The sequence below is a fragment of the Felis catus genome, chromosome D4, assembly GCF_018350175.1.
Source record: "Felis catus isolate Fca126 chromosome D4, F.catus_Fca126_mat1.0, whole genome shotgun sequence".
NCBI classification, from domain to species: Eukaryota; Metazoa; Chordata; class Mammalia; order Carnivora; family Felidae; genus Felis; species Felis catus.
In genome coordinates this window covers 80,994,820-81,016,795 of record NC_058380.1, presented here as the reverse complement: position 1 = coordinate 81,016,795, position 21,976 = coordinate 80,994,820, and the positions used below count along the sequence as shown (strand labels likewise).

Below are 21,976 nucleotides of genomic sequence, written 5' to 3'. Positions count from 1 at the left end.
CATACCTTTTCTTCAGTTCTCTCCTCTATGACTTTCAAAGTTGCACCTCTTGCTTTGACTTTTGTCTATTCCCATTCCTATATTTCTAATCCCTTGTGGGATAGTTCCAATGAGATGTCCTGTTGTCCCCTCAAGCTCAGTACTTCTAAAAGTTAACTGTTTCTCTCCCAGACGTACTTCATTTCCATTCGCTCTATTCTGCTCGTGGCTCCAGTGAGCACTGAAATCAGGAAGTGAGGGTTAGGACAGGCAGAGGCACCCCTGCAGAAGATGTAGGTGCTCTGAGTCAGAGTGCTTGGGCAGGCGATTCAGCACTCTGGAGAGCTCCCAGGTGGGTGCCGCTTCCCTTCCTCTGGATCCTCCTCTGCTCCTTCCCACACACACAGCCTTGGTATAGTGTGTGTCACCAGAATTCTATGTTTGTTAAAGTAACCTCATTTACTTCTCCTAGGCTTGGTTCTTTGGGTGCTGAGGACTTAATGGGGCTGGGTTCTGTTCCTTGCTCTACCACTTACTGGATATATTACTAGAGACTAAGTTATTTAATTGCTCTGAGCCTCAGTTTCTTTATCTGTAAAACAGCATAGCAATATATCTACCTACTTGGTAATGTTGTGAGGGTGAATTGAGGCAGCGCATGTAAACTACACAGGACATAATATAGACTCAATAAATAATAGTCACAACTTTTAATTATAGAAGTTATTGGTACAATAGTATTAACTCTTAACAACATGCAGTGAGATAGCTTGAGGCTGTCATGGCAGTGGGATGTCTTTGGGAGGTTATAGGCTGGTTTCAAGGGTCAGGAGGAGCACATGAATTCAGGGGGACAGAGCTCGTCCCTCTTTATCTAGGAAGTCCTCTGGGAAACCACTTCTTTGTTCCTTGGTTTCATTATTAACACAGCACTGGGTGCCTTAGAGTCAACACAAATCATAATCGGTTGTTGGAAAAGAAGAGCGGGCCCCCACAGATTTGCAGAACGGGAAAAACCCTGCATGTGCCAAGTGGAGAACAGACCCGAAGAGATCCAGTAATGCCCACAGCAGCTCAGAAAGTTAATGGCCACAGACAGTGGAAGACTGGGTCTCCAGGCTCTTGCATGCTTTGCATGTGTTTTTTGCTTCCTCTCATTGGACCCCTTTCCTTCTCCTGTCTTGGCAACTTCTCTGTCTCAAGAGTCAGCTCAAATGTCATCTACCTTTCTGAGCCTTGGTGGCCTCTTCTGTGAAATGGGGGTATGACAGCTATTCATAAGCCACGTGGAGACTAACTGTCACCATGTGGGTGAAGAGCTCAGCTCGGAGGCAGGCACGTAGTAGATGCTTGGTAGGATGGTGGCAGCAGCATCCGGTGATCTGGTTGTGTGTCTGATTCAGCCGCTGTGCTTTGAGCTCTTTGAAGGTAAGCAGCCTTTTATTCATCTTCCTGTTTTTACCTCTCCAGCTTTAGTCTCCACCACTAACACTTTGTCCCATATGCGGAACTTCTCAGCATTCCCAGAGCATACCACCTGGCTCAAAGACACAACGTGCTTGTGTGTTGAATGAATGAATTGATGTTCTGGCTAAACCATGGTGCCTTTAGACACCAGCTTTCTAGTGGAGTTGCCATTGTGGAAAGTCCTGAAAGGGCCTGGGTATCTGGTTAACTGGGGATGAGCTGCCCATATGAGATGTCGGGAGTGACTTCGGGAAAAGTTGTTTGATAATCCTGGCTGGGAGGAAAGTGCGCTGAAATGGAAACCTGATTTGCCTTGTTTCCATTTCAGTTAATAAACACATTTAAAGTTTTGGTGTGGACGTCTTTGAGGTGATTTGAGGACTAATGGTGAATTGATGTAATTTACACCCAGTGAGAGAGTAGAGAGCAGGGAGATTGCTGTGGATAGTATAGGGGAGCAAACCTACATTTCTCTCTTCCCTTCTAGTTTCTTGGCTGAGACACCCCCTGCAATAAACGAGAGATTAACAGGGCCAAACAAATCTGTGTTAATTTTGTACCTACGGGGACCCCAAAGAGATGAGCCCCAAAGAAGTAACCAAATAGAAAAAATTTTCATACTTTTTTGACAAGGAAACGATGAATTTGGGAAGTACTGACAAGATGAAGTTTGAGCCTGAGGTAGTACATTAGAGAGGAAGTAACAAGGTTTGTGTACATGGTCTTCTGGGCTCCAAATTCTCTCTCCCTGGTGATAAGGATTTCACCTTTCCTCTTGATATATAGAGAGGACACCTTTCACATGGGAGACTTGTTTCCTGCTTTAAGGGAAACAAAGGATGGTCTGAACATCCTTCTTGTGTTGGCTGTTTCATACGTAACTTTAATTCAAAGTAATATGCCAGAATGGCGCATTTTGGGGCAGCCTGCCCCGAACCCCATCAATAATTTTGCAGGGCATAGTGGAGGTAATTTGTAATTTATAATTGATATTGGAACCCTTTTCCACAGGCTGAATTATAATGGAATGGAGTAAGAGTCATTTGATGTGGGTATTTTGTTGTTTCCATCACCCTTATGAATTACAAAGTGGAAAAAGAATATACTGTTAAATTGGTGTCCAGTCTTTTCAGAGCGATTTGCTAAATAAGCTGGAATTTTAATTAAAACTGCAAGCCAAGAGGTAAATCACTTTAAAAGTTTGTGAAGTTTTTCTTTTTCTTTTGGTTAGTATAATTACTACTAATAAAGATTCTTTATGGGTAGGAAATTGGACACCAGAATAAATAACTGGAGGAGATTGCTATGGGACACTGAAATTATGAGAGGGGCAAGGTTCTCTTCCCCTCCTGCTAACATGGGCCTTTTTCTAGTTCAATTGTTTGGTAACAGTTCTGATCTCATTAAAAGTATTGTGATCAGAAGCAGAAGCAAGGTGGACGACAGGCCTCACTGCGGCTTTTCCAGCTTTAATTCATATGAGTCAATTATAATGAATGGATTTAATAAAAAATACAGCATGCTTTGGTGATTAACTCAGTGAACAATAAATGGTGCGCTTACCCAGAGTATCATATTTGCAATAATGAAGAAGTGAACAGGAAAAGGAAACTTCATAGATCACAAGAATTGCTACTTTCCAGCAAAAGGTTGTTAATTACTTATCCTTTTGCTATATTTATTGGCTCTATTAGAGGATGAGTAATTATTGTCTTCCCGGGAAACCCATTGGAGCCAGGCAGCGTCTTCATTAAATCGGAAGGCTCCTCAGAGTGCTAGTTATCCCTGTGGGATCCTCTCCCTTCAGAGTCTCCAACGACCAGGGATCTGGAGGAGGTGAGAGGGGAATGTCAGCCCATGGGCATGAGAGAAGGGGCTTCTTTAAAGTGCACTGGCTATTAGAGTAGTTCTTGCACATGAAATTGGTGATGTGCCCTTACTCCTCTGTGCCTTCCCCACCCCTACTCCCAATGCATTCTTTCTCTGCTTGCCTCATTGCGACTCTACCCTGTCCTAGCCTTGGCCGGGTTCCTCATGGGTCTGGCTGCCCTCAGTCTCGCTCAACCTCCCCTCCATTCTCCATTCTAGCCAGATCTGGCATAACCCTGTTGGAGCACTTCCTTCGGCTGTCCTCCCCCTGCAGAATCAAATTCAAGCTCATCACCTTGTCCTGTGAGCCCTTCATGACTTGTCTGGGTCATGGAGACCTCTCCAGGTTTGTCTCCCCTACTTACCCTGGACTCCAGGCATGTGGAACTTCTTGTGCCCTCCAGAATCCCTGCACACACGCTGCCCTCTGCCTGATTTCCCTTTCTCCTCATCTCGGTGTGGCAAACATCTATTTCCCATCCAGCTCACATGGTCCCTCTTTCCTTCTCTGGAGCAGAAACAATTACTGCTCCTGGGCTCTCACACATAGATAGTGCATCTGCCTCTACCCGAGGCTGGCTTATACATCCCTGGAGCTATGTTTGATTCACTACTGTTTTTCAAGAGGTGGATTTGTTGAGGGCCAGCCTCTGCTTTCCCTGCCAGGGAAGATGTCTGGGGACTTTTGCAGTCTGCCTCGTTCACCATGGGTCTTCATTGGGTGAAGAACAATCCAGGATACTTGCCGTCCATATTCTATGATTGGACTAATTTAGCTCCTACTATGTGCCAGGCTATTCACAAACATTCTTTCAGGTACATGGTTGTTTTTAATCTTCACAACACCCTCTGTGATGGAAGCTTTGCTAGTCCTCTTTCTCAGGTGTTGAAACCAAAGGCCTTAGAGATTGGCAGGGCTGAGATTTGAACTCAGGTTGTGGAAGTCAAGTTAAGGAGACTTTGTGCAAGTACAGACTTTCCCCAGAGGTTAGACACATACCCAGGAAGACCTACATGGCTTCAAATACCCTGAATATACCTTGTGTACCTTTAACCTTAGGCTGGTCCTAGAAGATACACCCATCCACCATCCCCTCTAGGTAATATCTCACCAGCCAATAGATATGGGGTGAAGGATGATGGAAAAGCATGGAAGAGAAAAAACAAAACAGTATTTTTTTGAAGACCTACTGTGTATTTGGTATTGTGTGTGAGGCACAGTGCTAGGTGGCTCAGACATATTATTAGACCATCTAATAACCCAACTGCATTGCCATTCTTGTTCCTGCTGAGGAAACAGGTTTAGAATTGCCCCATGGGTGAGCTTTCCTCCCAGCCCCATCCAAAGATGCTGTGATCAGGAAGCTGGCCAGTCCCTCCCCAGCATGGGGAGGCCTTTTCTCATTAGCTTTATTTTCCCAGGTAGGAGGGAGCCTGGAATCTCCCTGAAGGCAGTTGGGTGGTTGGCACGTCTCATCTTTGTGGGAGGATAGTGATGCCATTAGCTGAGATGTGAGCAAGAGAGGAGTGAGCTAGCTAGCTTCCTTCTCTCAGGCTTAAAAGGGGCTCTCCTTCTTTTGATATGCTCAGATTTGGCAGATAGAGCCATGTTCCATGTGGTCACACCCTTCAGGATTTGATGGATTTCTACCAGTTTTTGGTTTTGTTTTGTTTTTGTTTTTGTTTTATTTTGTTTTGTTTTGTTTTGGTATGCTTGCTTTCTTGATTGAAGAAAAGAGTACTAAGTTTTTTGTTCATTCTTGAAGGGCAATTGCTTAGTCCTTTCCATGTCTTAACTGGTCTTCTCTGGACTTTTCTGTGCTATGCTCTTCCTTGAAGTGTTAACCACACTCATTTTTTTTTTTTTTTTGCATAGATATATGTGCTCATTTCCCCCCATAGGTTAACACAGCTACCCATCCATTCAGCTTAGTGGAATCAAAAGAGCACAGTCTTTGGACAAATTCTGGGTTTGCCACTTATTAGGAACAGAATTACATTTTTTCATGTGTGAAGTGGAGGCATATATATAAGATGCCTGGCACACAATTAAGTGTTTAATAAATTAGTCTTAAATTCCTTCATTCTCGAAGACACTGTTATAAACCTGGAATGGTGTATTCATTATCTATTACTGTGTAACAAATTTCCCCAAAGCTTAGCAGCTTTAAACATCACACATTTATTATTCACATACTTTCTGGGGATTAGGAATCTGAGAGTGACTTAGCTGGGGTTCTGGCTCAGGGTCTCTCATGAAGCTGCAGTCTCTGAGGACTTGACTGAGGCCAAAGTATCCACTTCCAAGTTCATTCACATGGCTGATGGCAGGAGGCTTTGATTTCTTACCACTCCCTAGACCTTTCCGAAGTGAGTGGTAGTGATGATGATGATTATGATGATGATGAGAGACAGAGATGGGAGCCAGGCAGCCAGGGGCACACACGTGCGCGCGCGCACACACACACACACACACACACACACACACACAGCATGCGCAAGACAGAAGCCACTGTCTCTTTATAAGGATATCCTAATAATGGGAGTGACATCCCATCACTTCTGCTGTATATATTGGTTACATTGACCAAGGCTGTGACAGTTGTGGGAGAAGACTGCACAAGGGTATGAATTCCAGGAGGCAGGGATAATTGGAGACTATTATAAAGGCTGCCTACCACAGATGGGTAGGTCGAGAAGAGGGTAGAAAGAAAGGAATGTCTCTACCCTGCAGCATTCTGTCTGATGGGGAGCCAATCATGTAAACATAAATACCCTACAAGGCAGTGGCTGTACTATAGGCATCAACAGAGTGCAGAGGGAACATTGGTGAGGAATCTATTAACTCTGCCTGGGGGCATCGTCAAGGGTTTCCCAAGTGCAGGTACACTGTGGTGTTCGTGTTCAAGAGCTGTCCTAATGATGCTTGATTTCTGGTTGGCATCTTTTTTAATTGAAGTTACTCATTGAGGTGATTTCCTTGGACACTAAAAATAATAACCTACCCTATATAACAGCAATCTGCTGTTTACAAAGTGCTTTCCCATTCGTTACCTCAGTCCACAGAACCGCCCTAGGAGGTGGATGGATTTTATTGCTGTTGTTTTCCTCCCTGGCAGATGAGCTGTAGGGGCGCAAGGTCAGTGTGTCACAGTTGGGGTGGGGTGTGGTGAGTCGAGGCTTGAGCCAGGGTCTTCCTTGTCCAAGCGTGCTGTTCTGGCTCATACCCCTTCCCTTGTGTTTTTTCAGAGTGCTTTGGGCCTCTCATTTTAAAGCAGTAATTTGGGTCATTTCCCCCTGTAGAAGCATTGCACACGTGCTTGCCCATATCAAAGCTTATTTGCCACTTTTATGCCCAATCACTTGAAAGATTTTCTTTCATGAAGAAGCTTTATGAAGAAAATCATTCACAAAGTACAGAAATGTGAATTGTGCTTTTATCAGCATTCACTGTGAAACTTCATTTTGTGAAACTCCCCAGGGGGTTTGAACTTGCTCTTTGGACTATTTATTAGAAGAGGGACCGGAACCTCAATTCCTTAAGCACAAACATGCTTAAAGGACATTTAATGGTTTCAGTTCTCGTTGGAGCCTGGCTGTTTTGCAAGTTTGTTTTAGTCCTTCTGGGTAAGAGGGAAAAGGATTTGGGGACCACACAGGTGTATACGCTGAGGGAGAATCCTCCTTTGTGGCAAAGATGGTAGCATATGTGGTGAGGGTATGCTTGTTACTGTAGCTCGTGTGTGACTAATAAATGCCACCATAGCAACAGATCAACCTCAGTTGTGTGTAATGGTAAGTGCATGGGTCTTGGAAGCAGGCATACCTGGATTTGATCCTGACTCTGTCCTCAGTACTCTTGGGAGAGTCATCTAATCTCTCAAAGCTTCGGTTTCTTCATCTATAAATAGGATTATTTGTAGCACCTTTCTCTTAAGGTGGTTGTGGGGATTAAATGAGATAATCTATGTATGAAACACATACACATAGTAGTAAGAATTAAATAAATATTAACCTTAATAGTGACAGTGGTGACAATGGTAACAGTGTATTTGGGTAGCTGCTATTCATAAGTTCCTTTATTTATGTATTTATTCATGAAACATACTACAGATGTGCTAATAGTGCTGTCTGTGAACAATCAGAGGCTCCAGGGAGTCTTTGGATCTTTTCAAGTCATATGTGCATATATGCATATTTTATGCATGTGTGTGCTTTTCTGATGAGAATCCCCAAGTGATTCTTGACCCCAAAAAGGTTATGAACAAACAAAAAGTTATAAACAAAGACTTGGTGTCAGGGATCCACAAATGATGATAAGACTGTTTTCATCTTCAAAGAGTTCACAAAGTGGCAAGGTGGGCAGACTTACAGATGGGATGTTGCAAATGTCCCGTGAGGGTGTAAGTGACAGGGGCCATGTAGAAGCCAGGGTTTGTGAGACAGCTTCATGGAAGGAGGGAGTGGATGGTCAAGCCAAGTTAGAAGATCCCAGGCAGAAGGAATAACACCTGGAAACCCAGGCCACAAAACAGTGAACCGCTATATACTTATATGTCACAAGTAGTCGGGCAGTGACCGTACAAGTGCCCAGGGTGTCTGTGGCCCAACTTGAGGCAAGCAGGTTAGCAGAGAGGAGTTTGGCAAGAGTCTTTTGGGCCATGCTTGGAGTTTAGACTTAATCCTGTGTTTCATGGGAAGGCATTGAAGAGTCGTAAGCAAAGGAGTGACATGGTCAGAGTTGTGCTTTTAAAGAAACACCCCTCTGTGTGTGGGGTGGATTAGAGGAGGAGACTGTGGCAGACAGCGGACCTCATCCCAGTGGGAGATGAGTCCCCGAAGTTAGGCAGTAGCATTGAGGATTAAGAAAGGGGAGAAAATTTAAAAATAAATCAGGACATAAACCAGACTTTCTGACCAGTTGGGTACTGGGGAGGGAGGGGTGACCTGGGTGATTGTCTGGATTACAGCTTCTGATGTTCCTGTGGGCCTGTGACCAATTGGACACCTGGTTGGTCATCCTTGAAACCTGAGAAGTATGTCAGATTGTTCCCGGTCCTAGGAATGCATGGTGTTCTGAGGGAATTAGGGGTTACACGTGAAGTACCCAAGAGTGCAGACAGTGATGGGCACAGTAAGTGCTGAGGGGACCAGGAAGGTGATCCCCAGGCTGAAGTGGTCCTGGAGCTCTCCATTGTCATCATATCCAGCAGGCAGTTGTTAGTTTCCAACCTCTGAGTTTGACCTCTCAGCCACGTTCACACCAGTCACCATTCTCTTTGTCTTGAAACACTCTCCTCCCTGGCCTTTTTCAGCCCATGCTCTCTGTCTCTCTGGGACCTCTTACTCAGTGGCTTCTGCTCAGTGGGTTCATCTTTCGGCGTGACCTACTGTTTCTGTGATCCGGCTGGGGGGCAGCCCTACCCTGTGTGCATCTGCCGAGGTCTTCAGGATTATCTCACACTGCTTTCCTCAGGTCCTCCATGCCCCAGCCACCTTGACCTGCCTTTAGGCTTTCCAGTGGGCCATGGTCAGTCTGATCTCTGGGCTGGAGTGCTCTTCTTTCCTCACTTACCTGTTCTTTACAGTCTCCCCTCAAATAGCCTTGTCTTAGGAATAGGGCGACCACTCAGTTTGCTGTTCAAACCAGGATACATTTGAAAGTGAAGAAAAGTTCTATTAATATTAACCCCAGGACAGCAGCTGTAAACTGGAACTGTCCTTGGCGAATGAACACACGGTCCCCCTACTCAGAGTGGCCCTCTTTGACTTCCCAGATGCATTTGGGTCTCCCTGTGCTCTCATTGCTCTCTGGACCTCAGTTCACAGTTCTTACCATGACTTGGTTTGCAGTGATACATTGGAGTGACTGACTCAACTCTTTCTCCCCCATGGACTGTATGCTTCATGAAAGCAGACATGTCCCTATGTGTCTTTGGCACTTGAGGCACATTGTGCCGCATGATAAGTTCTTAACGCTTAATAAGTGAATAAATCAATGATCACCTCAGATTTGTATTGTTGTGTGGAATGTACAAAGCATTTTCACATCCATTATCTTGTTTTGTTCCTATTGCACTTTGACACATTTTCTTGTCTCAGTCTACGGAGGATACAAATGTTTTGGTTGCTTAAGATCTCATACCAAGTGACAGAAACAAGTCTGAAACTCTCAGGTCTTCTGACCCCAAATCCAGTCCTTTTTCCAAAAGGGTTTGAAGAAGAGAAAAGGAAAAAGATGACTCCCAAATTTAGAACGTAGGTACCTGGGAGGATGGTGCTGACCTTGAGAAAAATGGGGAGTGGGGGAACTGAGAAACAAGGGCCAATTCCAACTGCCCCATGAAAAGCCACATAGCATTCCAGGCTATAGAGAGCTCAGAGTAGAGCCACAAATGGCCCCTTACCCTCAGGGGCATAAGGAGACAGTTTTTTTTTTTTTTTTTTAATTGTTATTTTATTGTGGTGAAATGTACCCAACAAAATTTATCTTAACCATTTTTAAGTAGCATTAAATACATTTACACTGTTGTGCAACTATCAACTCTAGAACATTTTTCATCTCCCCAAACTGAAGTTCTGTACCCATTAAACAAATAATACTCCATTTTCCCCTCTCCCTAGCCCTTAGAAACCACTGTTTTACTTTCTGTCTCTCTGAATTTGACTACGCTAACTACCTCATGTAAGTGGTTTATTTCACTTGGCATAGTGTCTTCAGGGTTTCATCCATGTTGTACCAGGTGCCAAAATTTCATTCCTTCTTAAGACTGAGTAATTTTACAGTGTATGAATGTATTCTATTTTGTTTATCGGTTGATAGACAGTTGATGGACACATGGACCATTTCCACCTTGGCTACTTTGAATAATGCTGAACGTTTGTATATCAATATCTGTTCAAGTACCCAATTTCAGTTCTTTTGGGTAAATACTCAGAAGTAGAATTGCTGGATCATGTGACAGTTTCATTTTCCACAGCAGGTTTTTACATTCCCAGTGCCTAAGGGTTCCAATTTCTCTACATCCTTATCAGCACTTATTTCCTTTTTATTATTTTTGATGCAGCCATCCTGATGAGTGTGAAGTTGTAGCTCATTGTGGTTTTGATTTGCATTTTCCTAATGATTAGTGATGTTGAGCATCTTTTCATGTGCTTATTCGCCATCTGTATGTCTTCTTTGGAGAAATGTCTATTCAAGTCCTTTTCCCGCTTTTTAATTGTTTTTGTTGTTCTTAAGTTGTAAAAGTTTCAAAACATATTCTTATATACGTATTTAAAATTTGTTTTAATATATTCAGATACATATCTGATACATGCCTTATCGGATACATGACTTTCAAATATTTTCCCCTATTCCATGGGCCGTCCTTTCATTCTGTGGACGAGTGTCCTTTGATGCAAAAACGTTTTAATTTCAACAAAGTTCAATTTATTTATTTTTCTTTTGTTACCTATGCTTTAGTGTCATATCCAAGAAATCCTTATCAAATTAAATATCATAAAGCTTATTCCCTATATTTTCTTGTAAGAGTTTTATGGTTTTAGCTCTTATGATTAGGTCTTTGACCCATTTTGAGTGATTTCTTTTTATGGTGTAAGGTAAGGGTCCAACTTCATTCTTTATGCATGTGGATATCCAGTTTTCCCAGCACCAGTTGTTGAACAGAATGTCCTTTCCCCACCAAATAGTCTTGTCATCCTTGTCAAAAATAATTTGACCATATATATCAGGGTTGATTTCTGGGTTCTGTTTCCTGTCCCCTTAGTCTATATGTTTGTCTTTATGCCAGTACCATACTGGTTTTTACTTTGGTTTTTTGGTTCACTACAAAATTGAGCAGAAGGAACAGAGGTTTCACATATGTTCACTGATCCTACATATGCATAGCCTCCCCAGCTATCAAAATCTCATGCCAGAATGGTACATTTGTTGCAACTGATGGACATACATTGGCACATTATCACCAAAAGTCCATAGTTTATAGTAAAGCTTATTACTCTTGGTGGTGTACATTCTGTGGGTTTGGACAATGAATCATGATATGTATCCACTATTATGGTATTATGTGGAGTAGTATCACTACCCTAAAAATCCTCTGTGCTCCACCTGTTCATGCCTTCCTCCCTCCTAATCCATGCAACCACTGATCTTTTTACTGGCTCTGTAGTTTTGCCTTTTTCAGAATGTCATATACTTGGAATCATACAGCAGTTAGCCTTTTCAAATGGGCGTCATTCACTTAGAAATATGCATTTGAGATCCCTCCATGTCTTTTCTTGGCTTAATAGGTCATTATCTTTTTTTAGCACTGAATAATATTCCATTATCTGGATGCACCACAGTTTATCTAACCCATTTACCTACTGAAGGACATCTTGGTTGCTTCCAAGGTTTGGCAATTATTAATAAAACTGCTATAAACATTCATGTGTAGATTTTTTTTCCTGGACATAATTTTTCAACTCATTTGGGTAAATGCCAAGGAGCATAATTACTGAATCATATGTAAGAGTATGTTTACTTTTTTAAGAAACTGTAAAATCTCTTCCAAGTAGCTGTATCAATTTTGCATTCCCATCAGTAATGAGTGAGAGTTCCCATTGCCCCACATCCTTGCCAGCATTTGGTGTTGTCAGTATTTTGGATTTTGGCCATTCTGATAGTTGTACAGTGGTATCTTACTGTATCTTGTTGTTTTATGTGCTGTTTTGATATCTATAGCTTTGTTGTTAAGTTTTGGCGTCAGGAATTGTGATACATCCAACACGTTCTTCCTTCTTAAGATTGTTTTGGTTATTTGGGGTCCCTTAAGATTCCACATGAATTTTATGATAGATTGTGCTATTTCTGCAAGGGAAAAAAAGTCATTTGGGTTTTGGTAGAGATTGCATTGAATTTGTACATTGCTTTGGGTAGTATTGACAATATAAAGTCTTAGCAATATAAAGTCTTCTAATTCATGAACATGGGATGTCTTTCTACTTATGTATTTCTTCTTTAATTTCTTTCAGCAACATTTTGTAGTGTTTGGCATACAAGGCTTTGCCTCCTTGGTTAAGCTAATTCCTAAGTATTTTATTCTTTTTGATGCTATTATAAATGTAATTGTTTTCTTAATTTTCTTTTTGGATCACTCATGGTTAATATATAGAAAAAATGGATTTTTGTGTATTGATTTTGTATCCTTCAACTTTGCTGAATTCATCTATTATTTCTCTCTCTCTCTCTCTCTCTCTCTCTCTCTCTGTGTGTGTGTGTGTGTGTGTGTGTGTGTGTAATCTTTAGGGTTTTCTACATAGAAGATCATGCCATCTGCAAAAAGATCATTTTACTTCTTCCTTTCCAATTTGATGCTTCATTTCTTCTTCTTGCCTTTTGCTCTGGTTAGAACTTGTGATACTGTGTTGAATAAAAGTGGCAAAAGTGGGCATCCTTGTCTCATTCCTGATCTTAGAGCAAAAGCTTTCAGTCTTTCAACACTGAGTATGATGTAAGCTGTGTAAGTAGTTTTTAAAAAGATCTTAAAAAGAGGTGGGATTTTGAAAGTCCTGGGACTTGAGTTCCTCTGTGTTCTCAGCACCTAGAACAATGTCTGGCACGTAGTCATTGTTGAATGAATGGATTAAAATAAACACAGTTTCTCAAAACTGAATGAGCTAAAGGCATTGCTGCAAGGAGTGTTGATTTGGGATTCATGAGGTTGGCAAGGATTGAAGGGTGACTGTCAAGGTGATAAGGAGTCATGGGCTGTCGGCTGACATGGAGCAGGTGTCAGTCCCACATTGCAGGCAGGACAGCCACTTGGATCTTAGTAAACTTTGTTTGGATAGTTTGCTTTTTCGAGAAACTCCCCTGGCTAAGTTATTTTCCCCTTCTCTCTGTTAGCACTTAACAGCTGGAAGAAAATAACATATGTTGCATCTTTTTGTATTTATGACTACTGAATTAATAACTTCAGTCCATTGGATGCAATGAAAACAAGCAAAATGCTATAAATTTTAGATGAAAGTTGTTCATGCTAATAGAGTGTGTAACATATGCCTTACTTTGGCACAGCTTTGAAATTATGTGAATGATTTAAAGGGCTTGAGTCTGTTTGCCTTCATTTTAATTTGGAATAGTTGGAAAACATCAAGCCACCACCATTTCATTGGTGATGCTATGTTCTCCCACTGGAACCTAACTCTCTTAACTTGGAGCAGATAAAAACCCTGATTAGCTATAGTCTTACGATGGGAAAATCAAGTGTTGCATTTAACGTGTTGGCATCTCTCTTCATCTGGACCTTTAATAAGCATGAATTGACACGTCCTCACTTTTTTCCCTTTTTAACAAGGGTCATCTGAGTTACAGATTTTAAAAATGAATTCTGTAAATGTAGAACTTGTTGATAACTTTGAGAGGCAGCAGGATGTAGTGGAAAGAGCAGGCCTTTCTGTCTCACTGCGGGATTTCTGGCTGCTAATTAGGAAACCCTATAGCGTGTGCAAAGAAGGGATAGATTCTAAGGATACAAGGCTGTCTTACAGGATCCAAGGACAGGGGAGACAGCCAGGTTGAGGAGGGTCTGCACCTAGGATCTAGAAGCCCTGGGAGCTAAGGTCAGTCAGTCTGTCACTAGGACCACATGGCCTTACCTTCACTTTTCTCTCTGCACCTGCTCCTTTCTTCTCTCTCAGCAGCCTGGCTGCCTTTGCTTCTTTGTGCTCACAGCTAAGCACAGCTGCCCGGCTCCGGCTTTTTATCTTTTCCGGTTCGAGAGCCAGCAGGGGTGGCTGCCTGGGATGTCTGATTTCCAAATTCCTGGAAGAGAGAATCTGGTTATCTCACCTTGAATCAGACGACCATTCCTGGGTTTGTTCATTTATTCATTCAAAAAGTCTTTATTGAAGTCTTTATTGAGGCGCTGGGGGATATATCCTGCTTCACAGACTCTGTGTGTGTGTGTGTGTGTGTGTGTGTGTGTGTGTGTGTGTGTGATTGACACATGGGAGAGAACAGGGAGAGAGAATGAGTGAGAGAGCACAAGCAAGAGAGTACAAGCTCATTTTTGGAGGGGGGGCGGGGATTGACTTGAGAGTTGGCAATTTTCAGAGAGAGAAGTATGGCTTGGGATTCAGATAGACCTGGATTCAAATCCTGATTCCTCTCCTTCCCAGCTCTATGTTACATTAAGCATATTCAATACCTTTCTCATCCTCCATTTTTAAAAAAAATTTTTTAACGTTTCATTTATTTTTGAGACAGAGAGAGACAGAGCATGAACGGGGGAGGGGCAGAGAGAGAGGGAGACACAGAATCGGAAGCAGGCTCCAGGCTCTGAGCCATCAGCCCAGAGCCCGACGCGGGGCTCGAACTCATGGACCAGGAGATCGTGACCTGAGCTGAAGTCAGAAGCTTAACCGACTGAGCCAGCCAGGTGCCCCCCATCCTCCATTTTCTCACCAGTAAAATGGGAATCATTCTTTCTAGGGTAGTTACAAGGATCAAAATGAAAGGGTACTTGTAAAACCATGAGTACTGTATCTGCCACATAGAATCAGAACTCCACCCCTCACTGGGTGTGACCTCCAGCAAGTTCCTTAACCTGTCTGAAACCATTTCTTCACTTATAAAATGAGAAAGGATATCATTTACTTCACGTGCTAATTTGAGGATTAAATCATGTGATATGTCCAGGTCCCGGGAATGTGTACGTAATAGACACTCACGATAGTAGTTGCTCCTCTAGTTCATGTTAATAGTCACTTTTTTCCCCCCTCTGTCTTCTAGTTCCCATTTGGCCGACGCTTGCCTTGTGACATCTACTGGCATGGAGTTTCATTTCATGACAATGACATATTCTCCGGCCAAGTGAACAAGTTTCCAGGTATCTGTTGTTATTGTTGATGTTGAAAAATGTTTCTAGGCTGAGCGTCAGGGTGCCCTCTTCTACAAGAACATGACAGCATTTTGAGCTCAAACTCAAGGACTCCTAATTGGGACTCGTGGCCGCACTGCCACAGTGCCCTTACCTCGGGAGGGAGGCCAAGGCAGAGGTACTCAGGATTTAACCCACCAAGAGTTTATTTATTTATTTTTTCAATATATGAAGTTTATTGTCAAATTGGTTTCCATACAACACCCAGTGCTCATCCCAGAAGGTGCCCTCCTCAATACCCATCACCCACCCTCCCCTCCCTCCCACCCCCCATCAACCCTCAGTTTGTTCTCAGTTTTTAATAGTCTCTTATGCTTTGGCTCTCTCCCACTGTAACCTCTTTTTTTTTTTTCCTTCCCCTCCCCCATGGGTTTCTGTTAAGTTTCTCAGGATCCACATAAGAGTGAAAACATATTGTATCTGTCTTTCTTTGTATGGCTTATTTCACTTAGCATCACACTCTCCAGTTCCATCCCTGTTGCTACAAAGGGCCATATTTCATTCTTTCTCATTGCCACGTAGTACTCCATTGTGTATATAAACCACAATTTCTTTATCCATTCATCAGTTGATGGACATTTAGGCTCTTTCTATAATTTGGCTATTGTTGAGAGTGCTGCTATAAACATTGGGGTACAAGTGCCCCTATGCATCAGCACTCCTGTATCCCTTGGGTAAATTCCTAGCAGTGCTATTGCTGGGTCATAGGGTAGGTCTTATTTTTAATTTTCTGAGGAACCTCCACACTGTTTTCCAGAGTGGCTGCACCAATTTGCATTCCCACCAACAGTGCAAGAGGGTTCCCATTTCTCCACATCCTCTCCAGCATCTATAGTCTCCTGATTTGTTCATTTTGGCCACTCTGACTGGCGTGAGGTGATATCTGAGTGTGGTTTTGATTTGTATTTCCCTGATGAGGAACGACGTTGAGCATCTTTTCATGTGCCTGTTGGCCATCCAGATGTCTTCTTTAGAGAAGTGTCTATTCATGTTTTCTGCCCATTTCTTCACTGGGTTATTTGTTTTTCGGGTGTGGAGTTTCCCACCAAGAGTTAAAGACTGGAGGCTCAAAAACAAAAAGATGGGATTTTCTGGTCTAATTTCACTAGTGGAAGAACACGATCTTCACCTTCTGGGTTATAATATGAGGGTGTAATGAGGGGACTATATTCTCTAAATGAAAAGCAATAGACCACTTTAATTATTTGCAAGAAACAGAAGTACTGAAATCCTAGGAATAGGTCACAGAAATGGCGTTAGCAGCTTCTATTGTCTTCAAGTATCATAATTGGAGGTACCATTTTTAAAACCAAATACAGCAGTGTCCGTGTTGGGAACGACAGGCAGAGACAGTGCCTGCCTTTTACCTGGGGACAGTATCCCAGTGCGCTTTCCTGTAAGGGAGACTTGTGCCAGGAAATGTCAGAGTCAACACTTTAAGACACCCCCTCGCTCCACTCCCAGCCACCCAGTTGCCTTTCCATTTTATTTTTAATCTTTCCCACCCTCTTCTGCTATTGATTGCTGTTCATTATTTTTAATGGCTAAGTGAGGAGGGTGGTTAAGGGAGTGGGTGTGCTCAGCGAGGGAGGAACATTGGGTTAAGCTGAGGGTGATCGCAGCCAAAGGGTCTGTGTTTTGTATTCAGAAATTTTAACTCAATATGCACAAACCGTACTGTAATACAGTAATAAAGAATTTTTTTTAAAAAAATAGCATCACCCTCAATCCCATCCCTCATTTAACAAAACCGCAATGTGAGTACTTCTATATTTCCTCCCAAACCTTAACCATATTTTTGTATCATTTTTGTGTGATACATCAGAGTGTGGTTGCCTGAATATAAGGTGTTTTCTCTTAGGGTGGTATCATTTATGCTTATTTTTAAAAGGGAGAATCAATTTACTCTTTTTCTGGGGCACCTGCCTGGCTCAGTCCGTAGAGCATATGACTCCTGATCTCAAGGTCAGGAATTCGGGAATTCGAGCCCCATGGTGGGCTGAGAATTTACTTTAAAGAAGATAATTCATTTTCTTTGGCACATCCTATGCCATGTCTTTAAGAAAACACCTCTCAGAAAACCCAGTAGCCATACATTGTACACTGGCGAGTTATGCCACTTCTACTAGGGGGTTTCAATTCAGCATGCAGACTCCCCTGGGCCTCACATCGCTCAGATTCGCCTCGAAGGATATAGGGCAGGAAACACAGCTTTCCAGCCAGTCAGTGTCAGGCATTTCTCTCCAGTGGTGTCTCTGCAAGGGTGCCAGGGGCTTGTCTCACCCCTCGAGTGAAAGCTCAGGTTTAAGGGGACAAGACCTACATCAGTGAACACGGGCCTGTCTCGGCTCAGAGACCCCCTAAGAGCCGTATCCCATGTAGCTACTCTAAAGCATGGCTTCCAGGGTCCCCAGCAGGGTCGTGTTAAGTTACAAGAATCATTACATCAGGAAAGCCTGGAGCTACGGCTGCCTACCAGGTATTTATGCAATTTGCCAACCAGGGATCATTTTAACCATATGCTCTGTTGTCTAGTAACACAGCTAACTTTCTACCTTTATTGGTTTCCAGGGAAACAGAGATAGAGAATTAACCCAAGGTTAGAGGAGGAGGGAGGGTTATGTTGGAGAACAAGAACGATTCTGGTAGCCAGGGTTCTTCCACACGGTTTAATGGGATCGCTATTATTTTCTCTGTCTTCCTGCTCATAAAAGGTGACTTTTTGATGCCGCTCAGAGGACTTACTGGGATATTGAAGGGATGTAATTTGGAAGAGAACAGTCCTTTGAATGAAGACAGAGTTCTTAAGACATGAATCATCAAACGAGGCTTCATTTACATTTCCCCCTATTTGCTCATGCCTCGTCTCACAGCTGAGAGTAGGAAAGAAGTCATGGCTCTGGCTTTACTTTTGGAACACAAATGAGAGAAAAGTACCCTCAACGGACTAGTTTCATTAAAGGTGATACAAGAATATTCATTCCAAACAAGCAAGTTAGCTCCATCCCATATTCCATGTGCCAGCGATTGGAACGTATAATTTTCCACTTTACCAAAGGCAGTTAATTAGTTCTAATGATAAAGCAGGCTCTCGAACCTCTAGGCACAGAGGCAGTGTGGCCACACCCTCTGCACTATGGCAGACAGCAATTCTTAGCTATGCCATGATTCCAGAAGGGTCTGTCCTGTGGCTCTAGTTTGTGTCCAGGCTTATCTTCTGTCTCTGATGTATCCTGTTATTGTAACAATGCATCTTCTATGCATTGTGTATCACGTAGAGTAAGTTCTACTGGACGTGGCCAGCAACTGTCAGTGTGTCACATGCCGAATAAACTGGAAACCTTTGGGGATGCATATGGAAGTGATTTATTTTGTTTGTGTCAACACATTAGATTTTAGCCACTTTTCTATGGGCGAGGTCCTTCAAGAAGTGTTATTGTGTCTTAAATGATGAATTAAGACCTTCTATAAAAAATAATCTGATTTAGATACGTCCTTGGCTTTAAGAAAATCCCAAACTGACAATTCTCAGCTTATAAGCAACAGTTGTTTGCTGAGTTTCAGGGTCTGAGATGCATGGCCTCACATGGCAGATGTCGCCTGAGAGTCCGCCGTGACGGGGGACTTTCTGTCAGAGAGGGAGAGGGTCCCAGGGAGAAAGCTATGGGGGCACCTGACTGTCAAGCACTGGGCTGTGCTGGGAATATAAAAACAAGGAGAAAAGCACGTAGGGAGAGAAGTCAAACACAAAATAAGTGCTAGACAGAGGAATCCTGGGATGCCATGGGAGTTTGGAATGAGGGCATGTGACCTAATTGAGATCTGCTTGGGGGACGGACCCTGGAGAAGGGAATTGCCATGTGAACTGAGCCTCCAAGGGTGGATGGGCCTGACCTCCCTGCAAAACGAGGGAGCAGAGTTGGTGCAAAGACGTAGGATGTTTAGACCAGGCTGCTCATTCAGTGAAGGGCAGGTGGCCCGTGATGGTCAGAAAAGGTCAAATGTGATAGCAGCAGTGGACAGGTGACAGGCAGGAACCAGAGGATAGCATTCTTACAGTCTGAAGGTCATGGGGAACCACTGAAAAATTGTTAAGCCAGAGAGTGACAAGGATCAGCTTGCATTTTAGAAAGGTCAGCCAGAGGGATGCATCGCATGGGAGGCGGGTGGAAGGGCTGAGCAAGGAAACAGGGTAGAGCTAAGAGGCCGCTGCAGCGTCCAGGCCAGTGATGAACTTATCGGTGGCAATGGGAACAGAGAGAGAAGGATGGATCTGAAGGCATTTCTTTGTTGTTGGGTGACCATAATGTGTTTTTGCCAAGAATTATTGTTATTGATGATATTGGGATTGAATAGTGCTCTCGACGCAGCTCAGGTTTTGTTTTTGTTTTTGTCTTTGTTTTTAATTGGGTTAAATAATAGGTCTGTGTGGGCAAGCCTCAGGATCAGTCTGTTATACTGTTGTGCAGCTTCACAGGGGATAAGACCTACCAGGCCCTGAGACTCCAGTGTGGCAGAGAGGAGAACCCAAGAGTGGCAGGAGGCAAGTTCTTGGCGTGGGAAACTCTACCTAAGTGAGAGGGGAAATCGTACAAGGGACATCTGGAGGTAGACCTCGTTGAGAGACCCGGGTAGGCAGTCAGCCTCAAAAGAACCTATAAGTAGGCAGCCAGAGGGCGGGCACAGGGCTAAAGTCACAGGCAGGAGGACACTCGCCCTTGCTGGGTAGTTTTGGGAGGAACAGAGGAGGAACTCTGGAGGGGACAAAGCAAAGGCATTGCAAAGGCGCCAGGAGCAAAAGACAGGTTACCGAAATCTGGGGACAAAGCAATGGAGAAAGTTGAAATCCTCCTTATCTAATTGGCGTACAAAGTCAGGGTCAAAGATTGCCTTGTTCCCAATTTGGTGGGGGTGGGGGGGAAGGAGGGGAGCTGAGGGTTAGACCTAGAACTTCCACCTCAGGTTAGAATGTGTCTCAGAGCCTAGGGCAGGGGTCACAGGGAGGGGTCACTTGCCACAGCTGCTTGGAGAAGGGAGGTGGAGTCTAGAGCCAGCAGAGCCTGGCAATGACCGCTCTTTTCACATGTTTACTCTGGGAACGTGTGCTCTGGCTCAGCTAAAAACCCAGCTACTCCGGTCAGCATCTCACTGAGAGAAGATGACACTCCCCACTTCTGTCTCTGAGCCACCACCGGAAGCCCAGACACCAGCAGCTTCTGCATGGGGTGTAGTGGGGGGTTGGGGACGCTTTCCCTGGCAGCACCGGGAGGGAGCACAGCCTAGATATGTGGAGGAACAACGGGTTTGGCGGTAAGGATTGAGGGAGGTCTACGCTGGTGCCTTCTGGAGACAGGCATTTAGGCAGAGGAGGGGTGAGCCGTCCATAGCCTGGGGGTCGGAAGTGTCCGGGAAAAGCAGCCACTGGCCTGTAGCGTGCTTCCAAGTTGGCTGTTTTCAGTAGAGAACTACCTGGAGGCTGGCGCAAAAGCAAGCTTGGTGGCAGACCTGTCAGCTCATGTGGGGACTTAAGATCCACATTGTAGAAGCAGCCCTTGCAGATTTCAAAAGGATACGTACTCAGTTTGCTGGACATTGATTTTCATAAAACTTTCCTAGAGCGTTCAAACCACGCTTCTGTGCTCACAGCAATTCTGTCTGTGTTGTGTGAGTCCATCCGATCTGCTCAGGGGTTTCTGAAAGAGAACCTCCTCCTGTCACAAGGCCATTAAAGGGTAGCAAGTACCACAACACTGGCCAGGAGGCTTCATCTACTTGGTGTCAGGTGCCGTATCACAGTTAGTTACGAAGGGTTTTCGTCTAGATTGGTCACCCGGTATTGTCAAAGAAAAGAAAAAAGCTCCAAAAAATGTTGAGATTTTTGTTTTGTGCACTTTGTGTTTGGCTCCAGTGTTTCTAGCTCAAAAATTCTAATTTCACAGGGGACTGAAAGGAGACAGTTGTAGTTTTCTAGGCTCATACTTATTTCTCGGGAAGCTCAGAACAGTATCCTCAGTGAGTTTTCTTTAATATCGAAGAGTTCACATCAGGGCACAGTTTATTAGTGCCTTTTAAGCTCCTTTATATCTTGTTTAATCCTTCTCTATCTCCTTCTAAACAAGAGCCAAGAAGCTGTGCATTGACATCTTGAATCTGCGATCTTCAGATTTATTGCTCTTTTTAATTATGCTGAGGGAAGCAAGAAGCAGGTTATTAAAACCTTCGTTCTCAGATGTTCACCCTTCACTTCCTGAACGTGGGAATTTAGAGAAATCTCTTTCATTCTGATTGTGCCCACTTGAAATGTGTGATAATTCAGACATGCCAAACTGACGTGGAACTGTGTGCTTTCTGTTAAAAATAACTTTTGCTAAACAAATTTCCAGTGTCAGTGATGGAACTGTGTAGCCTCTTTGAGGGTGAAGGCCATTTTTAGTCTCCATTCTCAGTGGTGATATTTGCCTCGAGAGATAAGTCTGCTAAAATTTGAAAGAATTTCTGCCTATTTGCTTAACATTCGCTAAGGAATAGACTCTGTGTCTTCTCTCGTCAGAGTTCCTGAAGACGTTACGAGAAAAAAAAAAATCCACCATCTTTTAAAATGTTTTATAAGTGAGACATTTGAATCCCCTCTGGGCAAATTAATGAGGTCTGATCAACTGTTAGTGAAGTACTTATAACTGCAGAACTCCTACAGATTCCATTTTTTCCCCCTAACCTATAAATTATGCTATGATATC

The 21,976-nt window shown here is 43.4% G+C and overlaps 1 protein-coding gene across 10 annotated transcripts in view; it reads left to right on the top strand.

Moving 5' to 3' along the window:
• The window catches only part of TTLL11 (tubulin tyrosine ligase like 11), a 245,861-nt gene that overhangs the window by 37,128 nt on the left and 186,757 nt on the right, over window positions 1-21,976 (top strand). For 8 of the 10 annotated variants that reach the window (XM_045043382.1, XM_045043376.1, XM_045043377.1 and 5 more), the window contains exon 2: window positions 15,092-15,188. The exons of the other annotated variants lie outside the window; for them this stretch is intronic. In XM_045043382.1, the coding sequence (XP_044899317.1) occupies window positions 15,092-15,188 (97 nt within the window). The remainder of the gene's footprint in view (window positions 1-15,091; window positions 15,189-21,976) is intronic. 10 annotated transcript variants of the gene reach the window in all.